At 45.6% G+C, this 23,092-nt stretch overlaps 1 protein-coding gene across 1 annotated transcript in view; it reads right to left on the minus strand.

Moving 5' to 3' along the window:
• LOC309563129 (killer cell lectin-like receptor subfamily B member 1B allele C) overlaps positions 1 to 22,821 on the minus strand; it is a 317,353-nt gene extending 294,532 nt beyond the window's left edge. The window contains exon 1 of the mRNA XM_082267444.1: positions 22,716 to 22,821. Coding sequence (XP_082123570.1) covers positions 22,716 to 22,794 — 79 coding nt within the window. The 5' untranslated portion in view covers positions 22,795 to 22,821. The remainder of the gene's footprint in view (positions 1 to 22,715) is intronic.
• Between the last annotated feature and the right edge of the window lie 271 nt (positions 22,822 to 23,092).

Genomic DNA, 23,092 nt, shown 5'->3' on the forward strand with positions numbered 1-23,092 from the left:
AGCGTAAATTCGAAATTCCAGCTCACCACCTCATATGTGACGTGACCACAAGGTGGAACTCCACCTTGCACATGCTGGCCAGACTGTGCGAGCAGCAGCAGGCCATAGTGGAGTTTCAGCTGCAGCACGCACACGTGAGTCACTCTGCGGAACAGCACCACTTCACCACCAATAACTGGGCCACCATGCGAGACCTGTGTGCCTTGTTGCGCTGTTTCGAGTACTCCACCAACATGGCCAGTGCCGATGACGCCGTTCTCAGCTTAACTATCCCACTTCTATGCCTTCTTGAGAAAACACTTCGGACGATGATGGAAGAGGATGTGGCACAGGATGAGGAGGAGGAGGATGAAGAGGTAACATTTTCAAGGCTTTCAGGGCAGTCATACGCAAGTGGCTCCGAGGGTGGGTTCCTGCACACACAAACGCCACGGACACAATTGTCCAGCAGAGGCACAGTCCTGGAGGATGACGAGGATGAGGAGGAGGAGATGGAGGAGGATATGGAACCATGTTCACAGCAGGGTGGCACCAAGGCCAGCTCATGGCCATCACTGGTGCTTGGCTGGGGGGATACGGAGGACACAGAGGATACACCTTCCACAGAGGACAGCTTTTCGTTGCCTCCGGACAGCCTGGCACACATGAGCGATTACATGCTGCAGTGTCTCCGCAACAACCGCCGAGTTTCCCACATAGTAACTTGTGCTGATTACTGTGTGGCCACCCTGCTGGATCCCCATTACAAGGACAATGTACCGTCCTTAATTCCCTCACTGGAGCGTGATCGCAAGATGCGTGAGTACAAGCGCACGCTGGTAGACGCGCTGCTGGTGGCATTCCCACCTGACAGCGTGGGCACAGTGGAAGCACAAGGCCAAGGCAGGGGAGGAGGAGGAAGAGGTCAGCAACGCTGCCAGGGCACCACCAGCACCTCAGAAGGCAGTGTTAGGATGGCCGACATGTGGAAAAGCTTTGTCAGCATGCCACAACCAGCAGCTGATATGGAACGTCTTAGCAAGAGGCAGCATTTCACTAACATGGTGGAGCAGTATGTGTGCACACGCCTAGACGTACTGAATGACGTGTCTGCACCCTTCAACTTCTGGGTGTCTAATTTGGGCACATGGCCTGAGCTTTCCCTTTACGCCTTGGAGGTGCTGGCCTGCTCTGCAGCCAGTGTATTATCTGAACGGGTATTTAGCACGGCTGGGGGCGTTATCACAGACAAGCGCAGCCGCCTGTCCAGAGCCAATGTGGACAATCTCACGTTCATTAAAATGAACCAGGCATGGATCCCACAGGACTTGTCCGTACCTTGTGCAAAATAGTCATGTATACCGGCCTTACCCAGCCATTGCTGGATTTGATATTTCTTACTCTTTTGGGGTGTACCCCAATTAAATTTTTTTTTTTTTTTTATTAAAAACCAGCGTTGGCTACCTCGTCCTCCTCCTCCACTGCCGCCGCCGCTTCCACCTACACCGTCATATCCACTGCCATATCCTCCTCCACCTCAACCTCCTACTCCATATGGGCCTCGTCCTCCTCCTACATCATTCAAGGGTACCAGCTGCGCACCGTCCTACGCAAACCTTTATTTAGGAGCCTGGGAGCAGGAGTTCCTAGCGAAGGAGGAAAATGCACCATACACAGACAAGATACTAGTCTGGCAACGATACATTGATGACATCCTGATTGTTTGGACAGGGTCGGAGGCTCAAATTGAAGACTTTCAGAAAACCCTCAACAAAAACATGTATAATATGTTCTTTACACTAAATTATAGTAGAAATAAAATGCCATTCCTGGACACGTGGATATATAAAGAAGACGATGGCACTGTGACAACTACGCTATACAGAAAGGAAACAGCAGGGAACTCAATATTGCACGCCACCAGCTTTCATCCGACCCCATTGAAAAAGGCCATCCCTTACAGCCAGTATCTTAGGATAAAACGAAACTGTACCAAGACACAGGACTTCCAGAAGGAAGCAGATCTTCTCACTTCTAGACTTCTAGAGAGAGGTTACTCAAAATCATCTTTGAGAAAGGCATTTAACAAAGTGCGAACGAAAGACAGACAAGAACTGCTGTTCAAAAAACGGGAAGCGGACCCAAAGAACAAAGAAAAAACCCGGTTGATTATGAGATACACCAACGAGCATGAAAAGATCAAAAAAAATCCTAAAAAAAACACTGGACCATCCTACAAGAAGACCCTACGGTTAAAGGGTTTATAACAGACAATCCCCCTATAACATATAGAAAGGCAGGCTCAATTAAATCTGAGTTGATACACAGCGAATTCAAGGAAGGTTCACGAAAGGACCCCTGTAAAGTGAAGGGCACATACCCTTGTGGCTCATGTGACCAATGTAAGGTCATCAAAAAATGTCAAAATACTATTCTACCGAACGGGGAGGAGTTCCAACCTAAACATTACGCAAATTGTCATACTAAAGGGATAGTGTACCTAATGAGGTGCGAATGTAAATCATTTTATGTAGGAAAAACAAAGCAGGAGTTTGGCAAAAGGATAAATAAACACGTCAACAACATGGAGATGTGTAACTTCTACCAGCCGCTCGGAAGGCACGTAGCATACAAACACGGATATCACATGCCAGAGATATCCTTCATGGCACTCGAAAGAATACACATCCCGAGGCGGGGGGGGGGGAGACTGGAACAAAATCCTACTCCAGTTAGAAATGCGGTGGATTAAACGCCTAAAAGCCACCACACCGCCAGGATTGAACGAATCGGAAAGTTACCGCCCCTTCCTAGAAGGTTTCTCGTCAGCAGATCCATACAACAGAGGGAGGTACACCAACCTCAAGAAACACAGAGAGGTTATACACTAAACCCCTTGGTGAGTAGCACACAGATCCAACAATGAATCTGTAAGTAAATACTCTGCAAACTGTCTACATATCCTAACATACTAAATGTCTAAAAAATGCAAATTAGATCAATTGGATCAATTGGATGCATGCCTGACAAAAACGGGATCCATCCCTGATAAACACTCAACCTTATTCAAACCGTAAGTCAAATATTTACACAACAGAAACACAGATATAGACTATTAAAACCATCACCACTCTAAATGAAACAACTTATTTTGCAGGAAGTGGCTTTGGTTCTCGCTGTTGGCTAATGATGCATACAAAAACCATACATGGAACAAAAAAACAATATGTACGTATATTTATTCTTCACCACATTGATTAATATCAGTGGTTAATTTAATTGTGAAACTAATTTATTTGTAAAAATATTACAGAATTGGTGACCACCCTTGAAAAAGGCTAAAGAGGAAGCCGAAACGCGTAGGAGAAATCTCTACTGAGATTATCCGAAATTGTCACCGATTTTCACATATGTCACACTATTTTCTGACTTTGGACACCCTCTCACCTGGGTCTATCACCCAAATATTCACAAACTGTACTTACTTGTAATATATCCAAGACATTAAAATATCCTTTGTTTTATCCAATGATATCCTAGAAAATATTTATACTTGCCTAAAAAGTCCCACCTTAACTTGGCCTGAGGTACCAACCCCCATACACACATCATTCAAGAAGATGATTATTTTTATTTTTCTGTTTATGTTCTTTTAAGTTATTTCCCTATCCACATTTGTTTGAGGAGCACTTGCCATGCTCTTAAGATGATTTTGCTGCCATTTACAGCCCTCTAGCCCTTTCCATGTGTGTTTTAGAGGCATTTTAGTGCTCAAAAGTTCTGGTCTCCATTGACTTCAATGGGGTTCGGGATCGGGACAAAGTTCGGGTTAAGTCCGGGTCACGAACCCGGACTTTTTTTTCAAGTTTTGTCGAATCCGATGAACCCGAACATCCAGGTGTTCGCTCAACTCTACTCACTGGCATTCCCCCTGACCTGGAAGTTTGTAAGATACTTCTGGAGCTTGAGGGTGGGAATAATGGGTATGAGGGTCTGGGTACTGCCCTGGTGGACATATGTCAATATATATATATATACACACAGTGCCTTGCGAAAGTATTCAACCCCCTTGAACTTTGCGACCTTTTGCCACATTTCAGGCTTCAAACATAAAGATATAAAATTGTCATTTTTTTGGGAAGAATTATAACAATTGGGACACAATCATGAAGTGGAACGAAATGTATTGGATATTTCAAACTTTGTTAACAAATAAAAAACTGAAAAATTGGGCGTGCAAAATTATTCAGCCCCTTTACTTTCAATGCAGCAAACTCTCTCCAGAAGTTCAGTGAGGATCTCTGAATGATCCAATGTTGACCTAAATGACTAATGATGATAAATAGAATCCACCTGTGTGTAATCAAGTCTCCGTATAAATGCACCTGCACTGTGATAGTCTCAGGAGGTCCGTTTAAAGCGCAGAAAGCATCATGAAGAACAAGGAACACACCAGGCAGGTCCGAGATACTGTTGTGGAGAAGTTTAAAGCCAGAATCGGATACAAAAAGATTTCCCAAGCTTTAAACCTCCCAAGGAGCACTGTGCAAGCGATAATATTGAAATGGAAGGAGTATCAGACCACTGCAAATCTACGAAGACCTGGCCGTCCCTCTAAAACTTTCAGCTCATACAAGGAGAAGACTGATCAGAGATGTAGCCAAGAGGCCCATGATCACTCTGGAGGAACTGCAGAGATCTACAGCTGAGGTGGGAGACTCTGTCCATAGGATAACAATCAGTCGTATACTGCACAAATCTGGCCTTTATGGAAGAGTGGCAAGAAGAAAGCCATTTCTTAAAGATATCCATAAAAAGTGTCCTTTAAAGTTTGCCACAAGCCACCTGGGAGACACACCAAACATGTGGAAGAAGGTGCTCTGGTCAGATGAAACCAAAATCGAACTTTTTGGCAACAATGCAAAACGTTATGTTTGGCGTAAAAGCAACACAGCTCATCACCCTGAACACACCATCCCCACTGTCAAACATGGTGGTGGCAGCATCATGGTTTGAGCCTGCTTTTCTTCAGCAGGGACAGGGAAGATGGTTAAAATTGATGGGAAGATGGATTGGGCCAAATACAGAACCATTCTGGAAGAAAACCTGATGGAGTCTGCAAAAGACCTGAGACTGGGACGGAGATTTGTCTTCCAACAAGACAATGATCCAAAACATAAAGCAAAATCTACAATGGAATGGTTCACAAATAAACATATCCAGGTGTTAGAATGGCCAAGTCAAAGTCCAGACCTGAATCCAATCGAGAATCTGTGGAAAGAACTGAAGGATACAGAAGTGTCGGCCAGTACAGGCCCCAAAAATTAGCCCACAGGCGTTCACCTGACAGCAAAGAACTTGGTATTCTGTGGCTGGAGGTACATTAGGCATTCACATGATAAATAAGTGTCAGCCATTACAGGCCCCTAAATTAGGCATTCAACGGACATAAAAAGCCTTTTATGCCGCTGTATTTACCTAAGACAGGGACCATGAATTGTTATGGGTGGTGGCGGATATTTGTGGGCTGTCATGAGGAATTTGAATCAAACATGGTCTACTGGTCACATGTGTTGAATTCCTCCGAGATCCATGCCTCATTCATTTTTATAAATGTGAGGTAGTCAACACTGTCGTGAGCTAGGCGAGTGCGCTTATCGGTCACTATCCCCTCTGCAGCGCTGAACGTCCTTTCGGACAGGACACTGGACGAGGGGCAAGCCAACAGTTCCATTGCTAATTCTGCAAGCTCTGGCCAGAGGTCAAGCCTGCCCACCCAGTAGCCCAGGGGTTCATCACTTCTCAGAGCATCCACATCGGCCGTTAACCCGATGTAGTCGGACACCTGTTGGTCTAGAGTACAGCTGTCGATGGGTCGGCTGAAAGAATAATCTCATATCAGAAGTGACCAACACATCTTCAAACCACCCTCTTCTTGCAGACGCTGCTGGATTGCTACCCGCAACTGTTTCTCTGGGAGTGGAAATTCTTCTGCCAGCGCACACAAAAGCAGAATGCAGCATTTCCCGAAGCAAGGCCCGGAAGTTCCTCTGTGATAGTGGTAACATTTCCACCATTTTTTGTTTGCACCGGCTATCTAAGTACGTTGCCACCCAGTACAGGTCCCTGCCCTTTATGCTTTTTATAAGGGGGTCCCCCTTAAAACACTGGAGCATGAAGGCCCCCATTTGCACTAAACTGGAAGCAGTGTAGTGGCCTGACTCCTGCTCATCATCCAGGATAATGTCGTCCTCGTTCTCCTCCCCCCATCCACGGACAACGCTAGGGATCTCAGAAAGGTTTAACGTATGCTCTTCTTGCTCCTCCTCATCCGCCCCGGCACCATCCTCCTCTGACTCCTCTTCAGACTCCTATTGTTGACTTGTCTCATATGGAGTAGCCCCCCCTGGGAATTCATCCAGCATTGCTACTACCTCATCTTCCCACTCCTGCTCCTCGACGGCTTGATCAATGACACGACGCAATGCACGCTCCAGAAAGAAGGTGTAAGGTACGATGTAACTGATGGCGCCCTGGCTGCAACTGACCAGTTTGGTGATGTCATCAAATGGCCGCAGAAGTCTGCATGCGTCATGCATGAGCAGCCACTGGCGCTGTGAAAAAACCCAAGCTCCCCTGAACCTGTCCTGCCGCAGAGTTCGTACAGGTAGTCGTTAACTGCACATTTCTGCTGGAGCAGCCTATCAAGCATATACAAGGTTGAGTTCCATCGCATTGGGCAGTCACAAAAAAACATCTGACGGGCAGGTTGTGTCGCTGCTGAATGTCAGCAAGGCGAGCCATGGCTGTGTAAGATCTTCTGAAATGGGCCGAGATTTTCCTGGCCTGCTGCAAGACGTCCTGGACCCCAGGGTATTTGAAAATGAATCACTGCACGACCAAGTTCAGGACATGTGCTATGCATGGCACGTGTGTTATTTTGCCCTGTTTCAGCGCGCTCAGCAGATTGGCAACGTTGTCGCACACCACTTTACCAACTGTCAAATTGAGCGGTGTTAGCCACTGATCTGCCTGTGAACGCAAAGCTGAAAGGAGTGCAGGACCAGTGTAGCTCCTGGCTTCCAGGCACAACAGACACAGCACAGCATGGCAACGTCTTACCTGGCATGTCGAATAGGTTCTGGGGATCTTGGGCGGTGCAGCGGAAGAGACGGTAGCATTGGAAAAGGAGGAGTCATTCGAGGAGGAGAGGAAGGATGGAGGAGGAGAAGAAGAGGCAGGCCTGCATGCAATCTGTGGCAGTAAAGCCAAATCTACACGGGTGCCACTGGTTACATTCTTGACGGCCATAAGAAGGTTCACCCAGTGGGCAGTAAAAGTTATATACCTTCCCTGCCCATGTTTGCTAGACCACGTGTCTGTGGTCAGATGTATCTTGGAACCGACACTGTGTGCCAGAGATACATTCACTTGCCGCTGAACATGGCCATATAGCTCTGGGATGCCCTTCTGTGAGAAATATTTCCTTCCTGGGACCTTCCATTGTGGTGTTCCAATGGCCACAAATTTTCTAAAGGCCTCCGAGTCCACCAGTTTATATGGCAGTAGTTGGCAGGCTATCAGTTCCGACAAGCCAGCGGTCAACCGTCATCATCTTTTTACACTCCAACATTTCGGCCACGGAAGCCTGCCTTTTTCCAGAAAAACTTGAGGACGGCATGATGGAAGGTGGAGTGGAGGACAATTGTGAGGAGAGAGGAGAAGGAAAAGGAGAAGAGACTGGACGGTGAGAGCCTGGAGTGGGGCTTTGTGGTTTCTGATGGCGTTGCCCCGACTGGGCTCGGTGATGGGAGTCCAGGTGCCTTCTTAAGGTGGTCGCTCCTAGGTGAGTGTTGGGCTTACCGCAAATTATGCGTTGACTGCAAAGGCTGCAGATGGCAACACTATTGTCAGCAACGGACAGGTTAAAGAAAGCACACACTGCGGAGCAATGTGCCAGCGTCCTGGGAGCACCAGATGTGACCGTACATGGTTGATGGCTCGCTCCTGATACATTACCAGTCTGGTTTGTCCCTCCTGTGCAATGCAAGTTCAGCCTGCTTCTCCTCCCTATCTGCTGGTCCATCTCTCCCTCTGAACTCCCCTCCTCTTCCTCACTTGTGGGCACCCACGTGACGTCCATAGACACGTCATCATCGACGTGACCTTCCCCACCACTAACATTTGAGATCTCGGAGTAGGCAGCATCAGTGGGGACCAACCTCCTTGGGCTGATCTGGGTACTGTTGTTAGACTGCTGAGTGGCGGCTTTTGCTACCTCCTCTTCCTGATCCAATGCCAACAATGGCTGCGCATTGCAAATGTATTGTGATGGATCGGAAAATAATTCCTGTGACTCAAGCGGAGGGTATATGGTAGTGGTGTTGGTGGTGGTGTCTTTGCAGGTGCAAACAGCAGAGAGTGAAGAGGGCGCAGATAGAGAGGATGAGGAGGGTGCAGAAGAGGAAGACTGAGTGAGCCACTCAACCAAGTCTGGTGCGTCCTTTGACGTAATCGAAAGCACCTTCTGCAACTTCCCACTTTGGCTCCGGCCTGGTGCTCCTGCCCTACCCCTACCACCCCTGCGGAAGGGCCTGCCTCTTCCTCTGCCTGTCATTTTTTAGATGACCCTCTGACAAAAGTCTCTAGAGAAGCGCAGTATAGGTGGAAGAAGGTATATAACACCCCGCTTCAATCTGTCGTTTTGGAAGGCCACTGGTTTATCACACCAGTTATGAAAAATATTTTCTAGTAACTTTTGTCACTGTGTCTAGCAGAGTTAACGCAGCGAAAGAGGAAAAATTTATGCAGAACCCAAATACACTATTATGAAAGTATAACACCCTGCTTCAATCTGCCATTTTGGGGGGCCACTGGTATATCACACCAGTTTTAAAAACATTTTCCCAGTAACTTTTGTCACTGTGTGTAGCAGAGTTAACGCAGCGAAAGAGGCAAAATTTCTGCAGTACCCAAATACACTATTATGAAAGTATAACACTCTGCTTCAATCTGTCGTTTTGGGGGGCCACTGGTCTATCACACCAGTTTTAAAAACATTTTCCCAGTAACTTTTGTCACTGTGGGTAGCAGAGTTAACGCAGCGAAAGAGGCAAAATTTCTGCAGTACCCAAATACACTATAATATTCTTTCTATATTAGAAAGTATATTATAAGTGTATTATACCCCTATATACTGCACACCAAACAATAGTACACCTATACCAGTCCTTGAAAGGTTTTTTGTGGACCTATTACCGAGCGATCTGTGTCACTAACAGCCTGTCCCTGCTCCCCACAGCAACCTCTCCCTACACTGACAAAAGACAGAAAATAGATAGTACACCTATACCAAATACCAGTCCTTAAAAGGACTTTTGTGGACCTATAACCGAGTGATCTGTGTCACTCACTTACAGTCTGTCCCTGCTCCCCACAGCAAACCTCTCCCTACGCTGACAAAAGACAGAATATAGATAGTACACCTATACCAAATACCAGTCCTTAAAAGGACTTTTGTGGACCTATAACCGAGCGATCTGTGTCACTGACAATCTGTCCCTGCTCCACACAGCAAACCTCTTCCTACACTGACAAAAAGCAGAATGTAAAATGGCAGCCAGATCAGGTCTATTTATAAGGTAGGGGGTATGTCCATGTGCTGAAATGTCTCAATTGGCTGTCCTGTACCACCTGGTGGATGTGTCATGGGTCAAAGTTCTTCACAATGTAAAAGAATATGGCCACCGTGAACATCGCCACATGATCGGCAGACAGCGAACGAGCAAAGTTCGCTGTGAACCGATCGCCGGGCAAACCGCAAGGCAATCTCTAGTTAGAAATGCTCCCACCTTCTGGGAGGCCTCCCGTCGAATACCTCCTCTGCGCTTTGACATTTCTTACATAGGTAAGGGGCAGGGCCACCTAGCTATGTCACCCGATAGCACCGCCCTTTCTGACATCATGGACTGGTGCATGATATAATAAATGTCAAAGCAGAGAGGAGGCATCCAGCGGGAGGCCTCCTAAGAGGCAGGTGTGTTTTTTATTTATTTTTTTTATTTATCGGGTCTGGCAGATGGCCTGACTGACAATGGATTTACATCGAGGGACAATATTTTTTTATTTCTTAAAAATTTATCAAAAACTGTGTCTTGTGTTTATTACTTTTTGCCACTTCTTTGGAGAATGGGTTCGCTCATCCCTATTAAAAATTAACATTTATCTATACAGGTCTATGGGATTATAAGAGAAGACAAAAACATAAAACGTACTGACCGGCTTTTGGATCCTCCACTGGTAACTGAATGTGGGAAGTCTTTATATCAGCGTAGATAATCGTGGTTGGTTCTGTTATAAACACAAGACAAGTCTGATACAACAATCTTATAACTTTCATAACACAACTTCTGGTGGGTAAAAGGTATTTTATACAATATATAAAAAAATTTTTCTAGAAATTAAACTGTATGAATTTAGGAACCTTGGAATTAATATTGGAACTGTATGTTTTACCACTAACAATTTTGCAATTTTTTTTCGGATATTCTGTAGACCAAACTGACAACTTTTTGACCGCAGAGTCACCTGCCACCCTATCGTTAACCTGACATGCAAACCTGTTGGACTTAATACCCAACGGCAGCGCTAGACTTCCTTCATCAGCATCAGCCAAGGGCACTGTCAAAGGCAGACCAGCTGTCATGGTCAGGGGTCAGGCTCAGAGACCAGTAGCTTTACAAGTAGAGAGACTCCCACTGGCCAGCTGGATAGGCACAGCAGGAGGTCACCCTGGCAGAGCTCATCCAAGGTGCAGAGTCTAAGCACTAACCAGTGTTCACCAGAACTCCTTAAGGTGGAGATGAGTTTTGCTGTGCGTTAGTATCAGGTTTCAGTCCTCAGGATCGAGGGTTCAGTAGAAGATATAGCAGGTAGGGATCAAGCATTAGCATAGTCAGGGAACAAGCCAAAGGCCAGTAACACGTTGTCACAGGTTGGAATCAAGCAGAAGTGTAGTCGAGGAACAAGCCATAGTTCAGTAATGAGTGATAATGAACATACAGACAGCAGCAGAAGTGACAAGAGTGTGGTATTAGTTGGAGAGAGCACAATATTCTGGAAAACAGGAAGTGCAGAGACATGGCCTAAAACAGGTAGTTAACCTCCCTGGCGGTATGATTATGTCAGGAATTCTGTACCAAAAGCGGTACAATTTTTTGTATGGAAATTTGGCGTTATGTATTATAGGCCTACAATTCTTTGTAATTACTGACTTAAACCTGACCAAAACAAGACTCTAGTAGACATCCCAGATGTGATAAAAATTGAAAACACAAACGCATGAATTATAATCAAATCAATAATATAATTTTATTATATAATATATATATATATATACATATACACACTGTGGGAGATTAGCTCACAGGGATCACCTTTCACAGGAACTTAAGGCCAGCACGCAGGTAGTTTCTTTAAAGTCTGGTGGATTGCCAGCTTTATTTCAGCAGAGGTTTGCAAAGATACAAAAACAACAAAATAAAATAAATCCTTGCCGTCCGGCGCTAAACTAAACAACGGTTTTCCTCACTATACAGTGTGGGGCTGGTCCCCATCACCCACAAAAACACATAGTAAAGCAAACCTGTTCTTTTGAAAGTCCACACAGAGCTCCTCTGAGGGATTCCCTCCTGAGTCTCAGGCAGGCCAGAGCATTTCTGTGCTCTTTTCCTGTTAATTTAAAGTCCACCTGAGCATGGACTCGGGTAACTCACAATCTCTGGACTGGAACCTAGCCTGTCACAGAGGCTGGAAAAACCCGGGCCGGATTCCGGTTCAGTCTCTCACCACAGAACGTATGCGAGGTGAAATATAGCGATTATCTACTATCTCACCTCGCATACCGTCACATATCCTCCCCCTCTGCTCAAGCGCTGGCGATTAAGCAATAGACCCAATCATACAGTGCATGCGGGAGAGGGCATCCGCATTGTTTTGGAGCTTGCCCGGCCTATGCTCTACTGTAAATTTGAACGGCTGTAGAGCCAGGAACCATCTTGTCACGCGGCCATTTTTCTCCCTGTTGTCACACATCCACTTTAGGGGAGCATGGTCAGTGACCAACTTAAACGACCTCCCCAACAAGTAATACTTCAGGGAGTCCAAAGCCCACTTAACAGCAAGACATTCCTTCTCAACAATAGCATAGTTTTTTTCATGCTTGTTTAGCTTTTGGCTCAGGTATACAACCGGGTGCTCCTCACCACCTCTGTTCTGGGATAGAAACATAGAATGTGTCGGCAGATAAGAACCATTTGGCCCATCTAGTCTGCCCAATATATCTGAATCCTATGAATAGTCCCTGGCCCTATCTTATATGAAGGATAGCCTTATGCCTATCCCATGCATGCTTAAACTCCTTCACTGTATTTGCAGCTACCACTTCTGCAGGAAGGTTATTCCATGCATCCACTACTCTCTCAGTAAAGTAATACTTCCTCATATTACTTTTAAACCTTTGCCCCTCTAATTTAAAACTGTGTCCTCTTGTGGTAGTTTTTCTTCTTTTAAATATGCTCTCCTCCTTTACCGAGTTGATTCCCTTTATGTATTTAAAAGTTTCTATCATATCCCCTCTGTCTCTTCTTTCTTCCAAGCTATACATGTTAAGGTCCTTTAACCTTTCCTGGTAAGTTTTTTCCTGCAATCCATGTACTAGTTTAGTAGCTCTTCTCTGAACTCTCTCTAGAGTATCTATATCCTTCTGGAGATATGGCCTCCAGTACTGCGCACAATACTCCAAGTGAGGTCTCACCAGTGTTCTGTACAGCGGCATAAGCACTTCTCTCTTTCTACTGCTTATACCTCTCCCTATACATCCAAGCATTCTGCTGGCATTTCGTGCTGCTCTATTACATTGTCCTCCCACCTTTAAGTCTTCTGAAATAATTACTCCTAAATCCCTTTCCTCAGATACTGAGGTCAGGACTGTGTCAAATATTCTATATTCTGCCCTTGGGTTTTTACGTCCCAGGTGCATTATCTTGCACTTATCCACATTAAATTTCAGTTGCCAGAGTTCTGACCATTTTTCTAGTTTTCCTAAATCCTTTTCCATTTGGCTTTTCCCTCCAGGAACATCAACCCTGTTACATATCTTTGTGTCATCAGCAAAAAGACAAACCTTACCATCGAGGCCTTTTGCAATATCACTTATGAAGATATTAAACAAAATTGGTCCCAGTACAGATCCCTGAGGTACCCCACTGGTAACATGACCTTGTTCTGAATGTTCTCCATTGACTACAACCCTCTGTTGTCTGTCACTCATAGTACAGCACCTAGGCCCACCTCGGAGGCGTCAGTCTGTACCACAAACTCCTTTGTGAAGTCCGGAGTCACCAGCACCGGCAGTCCACAAAGGGCCTGCTTTAACCTCTGAAACGCCTCCTCCGCTTCAGGATTCCATTTGACCATGACCGACCCTCTACCCTTCGTTAGGTCAGTCAGAGGGGCGGCAATGGTGGCAAAGTTAGGTATAAACCGCCGGTAATACCCCGTAATGCCTAGGAAGGCCCGAACTTGTTTTTTTGTTTACCGGTTGGGGCCACTTTTGAATTGCCTCAATCTTATTGGTCTGAGGCTTGACCAGTCCCCGACCAATAACATACCCAAGGTATTTGGCCTCCTCCAGGCCTATGGCACACTTTTTTGGGTTGGCCGTGAGACCTGCTTCCCTAAGGGAATCTACCACTGCTTGTACTCGGGGCAGATGCGAGTCCCAATCTAGGCTATGGATGACCACATCGTCCAAATAAGCAGCTGCGTATGAGCGATGTGGTCTCAAAGTTTTGTCCATCATTCTCTGGAAGGATGCAGGGGCCCCATGCAGACCGAAAGGCATCCGCTTGTATTGAAACGAGCCCTCAGGAGTGGAAAAGGCAGTCTTCTCTTTGGCTGATTCAGTTAGGGGTATTTGCCAATAGCCTTTCGTTAGATCTAGGGTTGTTATGTAGCGGGCCTGTCCCAACCTGTCCACGAGTTCGTCGACATCGGGTATGCGTCGAACTTGGATACACTGTTGAGTTTCCTAAAATCGTTACAAAACCTGATAGTGCCATCAGGTTTTGGGACCAATACTATGGGGCTCGACCACTCACTGTGGGACTCTTCTATTACATCCAACTCTAACATATTTTTTATTTCCTTTGCGACTGCCTCTCGCCTGGCCTCTGGGATTCTATATGGCTTTAAATTTACGCGAACCCCTGGTTCTGTCACTATATCATGCTGGATCACATTGGTCAGTCCAGGTAAGGGGGAGAAAAAGTCTCTATTTTTGTACACAAACCCCCTAACATCATTTTGTTGTGCCACCGACAGAGAATCTGTTATGGGGACGTCAGGTGTCACCAGCCTCCGGTCTGCTGGGGCCGGAGATGCAGCCAATAAAGTCTCTCTGTCCTTCCAGGGCTTTAAGAGATTCACATAATAAATTTGTTGTGGTTTCCTTTTCCCTGGTTGGTAGACTTTATAGTTGACCTCTCCTATCCTCTCGATAATTTCAAAGGGACCCTGCCACTTGGCTAGAAACTTACTTTCAACCGTGGGAACCAGTACCAACACTCTGTCCCCGGGGCTGAAAGTACGGACTCTGGCACCCCGATCATAGACCCTCCTCTGGGCCTCCTGCGCTCGCTCCATATGTTCTCATACCAGTGGCAGGACAGCAGCGATTCTATCTTGTATCAGGGAGATATGCTCTATGATGCTTCTATATGGGGTGGCCTCACCTTCCCATGTTTCTTTGCCAACATCCAGCAGCCCCCTGGGATGTCTACCATACAAGAGCTCAAAGGGAGAATAGCCTGTGGATGCTTGCGGAACCTCTCGTATGGAAAACATAAGATATGGGAGCAAAAAACCCCAATTTCTCCCATCTTTGTCAACCACCTTTTTTAGCATACTTTTCAAGGTTTTATTAAATCTTTCGACCAAACCATCCGTTTGGGGGTGGTAGACAGAGGTACGGAGATGGGAGATTTTATATAATCTACACAGTTCCTTGGTAACCCTGGACATAAATGGGGTGCCCTGATCGGTTAAGATGTCTTTTGGGATTCCCACTCGACTAAACACCTGGACTAACTCCTTGGCGATAGCCTTAGCGGAAGTGTTACGCAAGGGTATGGCCTCAGGATAGCGTGTCGCATAGTCTAGGATTACCAGAATATGCTGGTGACCCCGGGCAGACTTCACTACCGGCCCCACCAGGTCCATGCCGATCCTCTCAAAAGGAACCTCGATGATTGGTAGAGGGACCAGGGGACTGCGAAAATGGGGCGATGGTGCCGACATTTGGCACTCAGGGCATGATTCACAGTACCCCCTGACATCTGCATGCAACCCGGGCCAGAAAAATCTCTGGGTGATTCTCTCCCTGGTCTTTGATACCGAGATGTCCCCCCATTACATGACCATGGGCCAGGTCTAGGACCAACCTGCGGAAGGGTTTGGGAACCAGCAGCTGTTCAACCTCATCCTCTCCCCGTTTTATCACCTGATACAGTAAATTGTTTTTAATGGCCACGTAGGGAAAAGACACCGCCCAGTGAGGATCTACTGGTTCCCCATCCACCATCTTAGCGTTTTCTCTGGCTCTAAGGAGGGTGACATCTCGTAATTGCTCGGTACAGAAATCCTCTCTCCTGACTTCTAAGTCGGGTACCACATTCTGGCTACTCTCATTGTCAGGTCCAGAAATGTCCTCCTGTTCATTACCCTCTGGCTGGGAGCTAGCTTCCAGGTCCTCCGGCTCCCCAGCCATTACAGGGAAAGGAAGAGGATCTCCAGCTCCCTCGATTCCCCCAACAGGGTTTCCTTCCCTTTGGCAAAAAGGGTCTGGTGAGAGTTCCTGTGCTCCCGGAGCAGGGGGAGCTCTCTCCACCAGCCTCCCCTTGTTCTCCCACAACCTCCAAAAATGGGGGAAATCCCTCCCCACTAAAGCTTCATGAAGTAGCGAAGGCACCACCCCCACTGAATGGGTCACACTTCCCCAAGGGGTATCAACCTCAACCACTGCTGTCTGGTAGTCCCGAGTGTCCCCATGGATGCAAATGACCCCAATAGTGCTGGGGTGTAATTTTGTGGGATTTACACAATCACTTCTGACTAGGGTCACTACACTTCCAGAGTCTAGCAGGGCTGTGAGCGGCTTTCCATCCACTGCAATAACACACATTTGCTTTTCAATGCGACTCTGACATGAAGCAGTATATGCGACCTGTGCAAACAAAGATATGCGTCTTTTCCTATAAGCAAAATTGCATTGCATAGGTTCATCATTTATAGGACAGTTTGCAGCAATATGCCCAAATGCATGGCAGCGGACGCTGTATGTGCTCTATCCCCAGTCCTCTTAGTGGTCCCAAAGACCTTCCTGGCTTCTTTGACCAGTCTCCAGGCCTAGGACCAACAGTCTCATTAGCGGCAACAACAGTCTTATCTAGTTTCCCCATGCACCTGAACCCTGGAACAGTCTTACCAGAACCGCTGGGCGATCTTGCACCCCTAGACACACTGAAGTGGGGCGTAGACGGGTTCACCAAGTCCTCCGTAGCACTGTACCTCTCCACTAGGTCCACCAATTTGGTTGCAGTTTTGGGGTCCCCCTGTCCGACACACTTCCTCAGAGCAGCAGGGAGCGTGCGCAGGTACTGGTCCATTACCACACGCTCCACGATCTGGGGGCCCGTCAAGGTCTCTGGTTGCAACCACTTTTTGGTGAGGTGGACCAGGTCAAACATTTGAGAACGGGGTGGCTTGCTGCTGGAATAGGTCCACTGATGCACGCGCTGGGCCCGGACTGCCATGGTGACACCCAAGCGCGCGAGTATCTCTACTTTAAGAGTCTCATAGTCCTGGGCCTTATCTGGGTCCAGGTCAAAATACGCTTTTTGCGATTCTCCTGTCAGAAATGGGGCTAACAGACCCGCCCACTGTTCGTTTGGCCAACTTTCACAGACAGCGACTCTCTCAAAAGTCGCCAGGTATGCTTTCACATCATCGGCCGGTGTCATCTTTTGCAGGTGGTACGAGGCACGTACCAATTTTGGTTCAGCTAGTACAGGAGATGCAAATTCTTTCTTTAACTCCAGCAGAGCCTCTGCAAACTGCCGGTTCATCTCCTGCTGGGCTGCCTGATGTGCTGCAGCAACCTCCTGTTGTGCTGCCTGTTGTGCTGTAGCAACCTCCTGTTGTGCTCTAGCGGCCTCTGCGATTTGGCGGTTCATCTCCTGCTGGGCTGCCTGTTGTGCTGCCAGTTGTGCTGCAGTAGCCTCCTGTTGTGCTCTAGCGGCCTCTGCGATTTGGCAGTTTGTTTCTCGCTGAGCTGCATTGGCCTGTAGCAGGGCCTTTAGCATTTCCTCCATCTTTAGAAAGTGCCCGCTGAGTCCACCACGTGTGGGAGATTAGCTCACAGGGATCACCTTTCACAGGAACTTAAGGCCAGCACGCAGGTAGTTTCTTTAAAGTCTGGTGGATTGCCAGCTTTATTTCAGCAGAGGTTTGCAAAGATACAAAAACAACAAAACAATAAAATAAATCCTTGCCATCCGGCGCTAAACTAAACAACGGTTTTCCTCACTATACAGTGTGGGGCTGGTCCCCATCACCCACAACAACACATAGTAAAGCAAACCTGTTCTTTTGAAAGTCCACACAGAGCTCCTCTCTCAGATTCCCTCCTGAGTCTCAGGCAGGCCAGAGCATTTCTGTGCTCTTTTCCTGTTAATTTAAAGTCCACCTGAGCATGGACTCAGGTAACTCACAATCTCTGGACCGGAACCTAGCCTGTCACAGAGGCTGGAAAAACCCGGGCCGGATTCCGGTTCAGTCTCTCACCACAGAACGTATGCGAGGTGAAATATAGCGATTATCTACTATCTCACCTCGCATACCGTCACAATACATATATATATATGTGTATATATATATATATATATATATATATATATATATATATATATATATATATATATATATATATATATATATATATATACATACATATATACATATATATATATATATATATATATATAAAAATGTTATGTGTTTGTGTTTTGTGCAGCGTTTGAATTTCCCTCCATAGTTCCGCTTCCATGCAGCATTGCTGCTGCAGGGAATGGAACTAGGAAATCCTCATACCGACAGACGAGCGGCGGGGATCTCGGCTGGCGGTCACAGCAATGAGAGATCATCGCTGGATCGCCAGGAGAAGGTAAGACACACCGCTGCTCGCTCTGCACATTCACCCCGAACGTGACTCGGGAATACCGATAACAGCAGGAAAATTCTACCCCGAGTCACGCTCGGGGTTACCGCTAGGCAGGTTAAAGGAAGGAGCAAAAGACAAGGCAACAAAGTCCATACAATCAGACAGGAAGCTTTCCAGCATCTCAGGTGGGTCAGCAAGAAAATACATCTCCAGACGCGGCAGAGGTCGCAGGTTCAGACCTGGGTACTGATAGCAGGTGCTAATGGTTGAGCTAAAGCTGATGAGTACATCATATTAGACAGCTTTACATAATAGGGTGAGGCTATAAAATATCTTGGGTTAGCAAGGAGTTTTAGATCCCCAATAAAGTGTGTGTAAAAACTTTTTAAGTTTAAGATAGAGTAGGAAAGGGTAGGACTGCAAATAAAAAAAGACTCCCCTCTGGGGAGATTCACTGTTCTGTTTTTCCTGGTGACTATTGTCACTGAGACAGAAATTTAGCAGAAAACCAAAGTTTTAGAGTTTACATGAGCTTTTGCACACTACAAATTCCATTGCCCATGTAATAGTGATATGAGAGGAGTATGTCTGTAGTACAAGTCAGAGAAGCAGCCTGGTTCCTTCTATGGATACAGTGAAATGAGCGTAGCCACCTTAGAACAGGAAGTGGGGTATTTGCAGTATTACCAGGTAAAAATAAAGGAAAAAAATGGTATTGCTGTCTGTGCCCTGGTGACAAGTGTCCCCTGTGGAAGATGCACACGCACAGTAGTCATCAATGGATCTGCACTGCAGTGTACCACAAGGCACATGGTGCAGGTCTGTTTTTTCTGCTCAATTTATATCACTAGGCTGCCTTAGTGCAGTGTATGTTAATGCACAAAATACAACATGTGTGATGAAGCACCACCATAGAATGGTATACTGGGGTGGGGGTTAGTGAAATACCCTATGTCTAATAGAGTTGGGCAGAACACCCCCCAGTTAAGTTCGCACAAAAACTCCTAAACATCGCAAAAGTTAAGACCCAAATCGCAAGCATCATTAAAGTCTATGGAACTCGAACCTAAAAATTCAAAAGTCCCCAATTTGAAGGTTTATATGCAAAGTTATTGCCCATAAAAAGGGTATGGGGGCTTGGGTACTACCCTGGGGTACATGCATCAATGCAAACATTTTTGTTTTTAAAAAGATTGTTTTTAAAGGAGCAGTTATTTTTAATGATGCTTAAAGTGAAACAATAAAAATGAAAAATTCCTTTAAATATAGGGCCTGGGGGATCCTTAGTCTGCCTGTAAAGTGGCATATCTGTACTGTGTATAGAACCTGCTGCAGCAAAACTTACATAAAGAAAACATAAAGAAAAAAAATGACATTAAATACAATACCAATGCCGTCAAAAGGAAAATGTTAAAAAAAACAGCTTGGGGGTCCCCCACAATCCATACCAGGCCCTTTGGGTTTGGTATGGATTTTAGGGGGAACCCCACGCCAAAATTGAAAAAACAACAACGTGGGGTCACCCCAAAATCCACACCAGACCTTTATCCGAGCATGAAGCCCGGCAGGTCAGGAAAGGGGGGGGCCGAGTGAGTGCCCCCCCCCCCCTTGAACCACACCAGGCCACCCCCACACCAAAGCACCTTGTCCCCATGTTGATGAGGACAAAGGCCTCTTCCCGATACCCCTGGGCTGGGGTTGTGGGGGCCTGCGGGCAGGGGGCTTATCAGAATCTGAATATGGCCCCCAGAATCCCACCCTGTCCATGTGAATGAGAATGGGATACATAGTACTCCTACCCATTCACCAAAAAAGTGTCAAAAAGAAATAAAAACACACACGCAGTTTTTGACATTTCCTTTATTAACCACTTTACGACCACCCGCCGCAGTTATACTGCGGCAGGCAGCCGCTCCTGTGCAAACCGACGTAGGTATATGTCGGTCGCGCGCAGGCAGCTAGGGGGGAAGCCACTTTACGGGGCAGACGTCTTCGATTACCACCTGACACCTTCGATCGTTCCTCGCTGAAAGAGAAGAACAGTCAGCTGTTGTAAACACAGCCGACCGTTCTTCTCCCTGGAATGATCACAGAGCTGCTGTGATCCTTCTATATAGGAACACAGGTCTCTGTGATCATTTTACAAGCCACGCCCCCCCACAGTTAGAAACATGCCCCTAGGTACATATTTAACCCCTTGATCACCCACAGTGTTAACCCCTTCCCTGCCAGTATCATTATTACAGTAACAGTGCATATTTTTAGCACTGTAGTAATGTCACTGGTTCCCCCAAAAGTGTCAAAAATGTCAGTGAGGGGTTCGATCTGTCCGCCGCAATGTCGCAGTCCTGCAAAAAAACGCAGATCGCCGCCATTACTAGTAAAAAATATTAAAAAAACAATAAAAATGGCATAAATCTTTCCCGCAGTTAGTAGACGCAATAACTTTTGCGTAAACCAATCAAAATACGCTTATTGTGATTTTTTTTTTACCAAAAATATGTAGCAGAAAACAAATTGGCCTAAAATGTTAAACAATTTTGATTTTTTTTTTTTTGGGAACGTTATATAGCAGAATGTGAAAAATATTGTTTTTTTTTTTAGAATTGTCGCTCTTTTTTTGTTTATAGCGCAAAAAAATAAAATCACACAGGTGATCAAATACCACCAAAAGAAAGCTCTATTTGTGGGAAAAAAAGGACATCAATTTTATTTGGGTACAGCGTCGCACGACCGCGCAATTGTCCATTAAATTAGCACAGTGCCGAATCGCAAAATATGGCCTGGTGATTAAGGGGGCAAATCCTTCCGGTCCAGATGTGGTTAAAATAAAAAACAATGTCCCTTGATGTAGATCCATCATCAATCACAATGCCCGCCGCAACCCTAAGACTCGCAAAAAGGAAAAAAAACACTCTGACACTCTGACATGACGAAGGCTAACCATTATCCGCCTGGTCCGCCATCCGACTGGTAAGGGGCGGGACCACCTGGAGATATCACTTGCTGGCACCGCCACCGCGTGACATCAAGGATTGAAGCATGCTGGATCGTCTGACTGTTCCTAAAAAACTAAGGGTCGGGGCCACCCGATGTTGTCACCGGTTGACCCCGCCCTCTTGTGACTTCATCGACTGGGGCATGCTGGGTCCATGGCATCACAAAGGGCAGGGTCATCCATGTCATTGGGTGACCACACATCTTGGTTATTTAAGAACTTTCAAACAGTGGAAGCCTTTGGGTGCAGACCTCTTTTTTTTTTTTTTTTTTTTGGGTCGGAGATGGCGTTCAGCATAATTGACGCTGGATTTTTTTGTTGTTTTTTTTTTTTTAATAAAGAAATTGTCATAATCTCTCTGTGCTTATATTTATTTTTGACAGTTTTTAGTGAATGAGTAGGGTTGATGTAGCTAGCTGGCCTTGCCCCTTACCTATATAAGAAATGTCAAAGCACAGAAGAGGCAACTGGTGGGAGGCCTCCCAAGAGGCAGGAGTGTTTTTTTTTTTCGGGTCCAGCAGGCGGGCGATTGACGATGCATTTACAGCGAGGGACACTATTTTTATTTTTTATAAAGGATTTGTCAAAAACTGTCTCTTGTGCTTATTAATTGTTGCCACATTTTAGGTGAATGGGTAGGGGTATGAGGGCATGTGGCTTGGTATGATGCACTCTCTCGCCTCCCCTTTACTGGCCTGCCGGGCTGCATGCTTGGATAAGGGTCTGGTATGGATTTTGGGGGAGACCCTAACCATTCTTTTTTAAATTTTGGTATGTGGTTCCCCTTAAAATTTATACCAGACCCAAGGGGCCTGATATGGTTTGGGGGGGAACCCCACCCTGTTTTTTTATTTTTTACATTTTTCTATTGTTGGCATTGTTTTTGTTTTCATTCAGCTGTCAGCGGGGAAGCCCGTTGACAGCTGATAACTCATTGGTTGTTAGGGAAGCAGCGGCCGGCTTCCCAGTCTGCTCCCTAACAACCAGCTATCCACCATGCCCTGATGGGCTTTGCCCTAACAGTGCATAGAATGTCCTGTCGAGCAAGCTGATAAATCAGATGTTCACCAAATGGGTGATGCTCTGGGTGGACTTATGCATAAGTCTGAATCATTGACCAACACTGATGTCTGACATTAGCTTTATATAAATACATTTTTACACAATTGCAACCACTATTAACAAGCCTTTGAAACGAAATGGCAACCCACCACAAACAGTTTCTATCAAAACTTTTTTGGTGGTTGTTACAATTTTAAAGCTGGTTGAAAGTGGTTGAATATTCTTAAAAACTGGTCCTTTTAGGTCTGCTATTAGATTGTAAACTAGCATAGTTGTACAACTGTACAATATGTCCCTACTTTATAAATAAAGCATTATAAAAATATAAAAATATATTTTTTTGACACAGTAATCTACATCTATAAAATACAGGAAATAAAAGCAATTGATGTGACTTACCCTCCAAGTGAGGTTTGGTCTGTTGTGGTTTCCCACGTCTTTTCTTGTGGTTTAATTTAGCATACTCAACGTCATCCATATCACCCGTGTAAATATAAGTTATGCTTTGTAAATTATAATTGGGTAGGTTTAGTTAACAACACTTTTATATGTATACTGAAAGTTGTTTTCTGAAATACAAAAAAAGAGAAAAATAAAATGTTCATTAACAAAAACTCCAGGAAAATTCAGTTAAAGGCCCACTGTAGTGAAAGATTATATAAAAAAAAAAAAATTACAATTATAAAAATAAAAAAAAAATGTATAATTGGTCTGATGCGTTACACACATATTTATGTAACACCAATTTCATATGTACTGTATACTGGGCTAGATGA

Source organism: Pelophylax lessonae (genome assembly GCF_965119305.1).
Source record: "Pelophylax lessonae genome assembly, chromosome: 9".
NCBI lineage: Eukaryota > Metazoa > Chordata > Amphibia > Anura > Ranidae > Pelophylax > Pelophylax lessonae.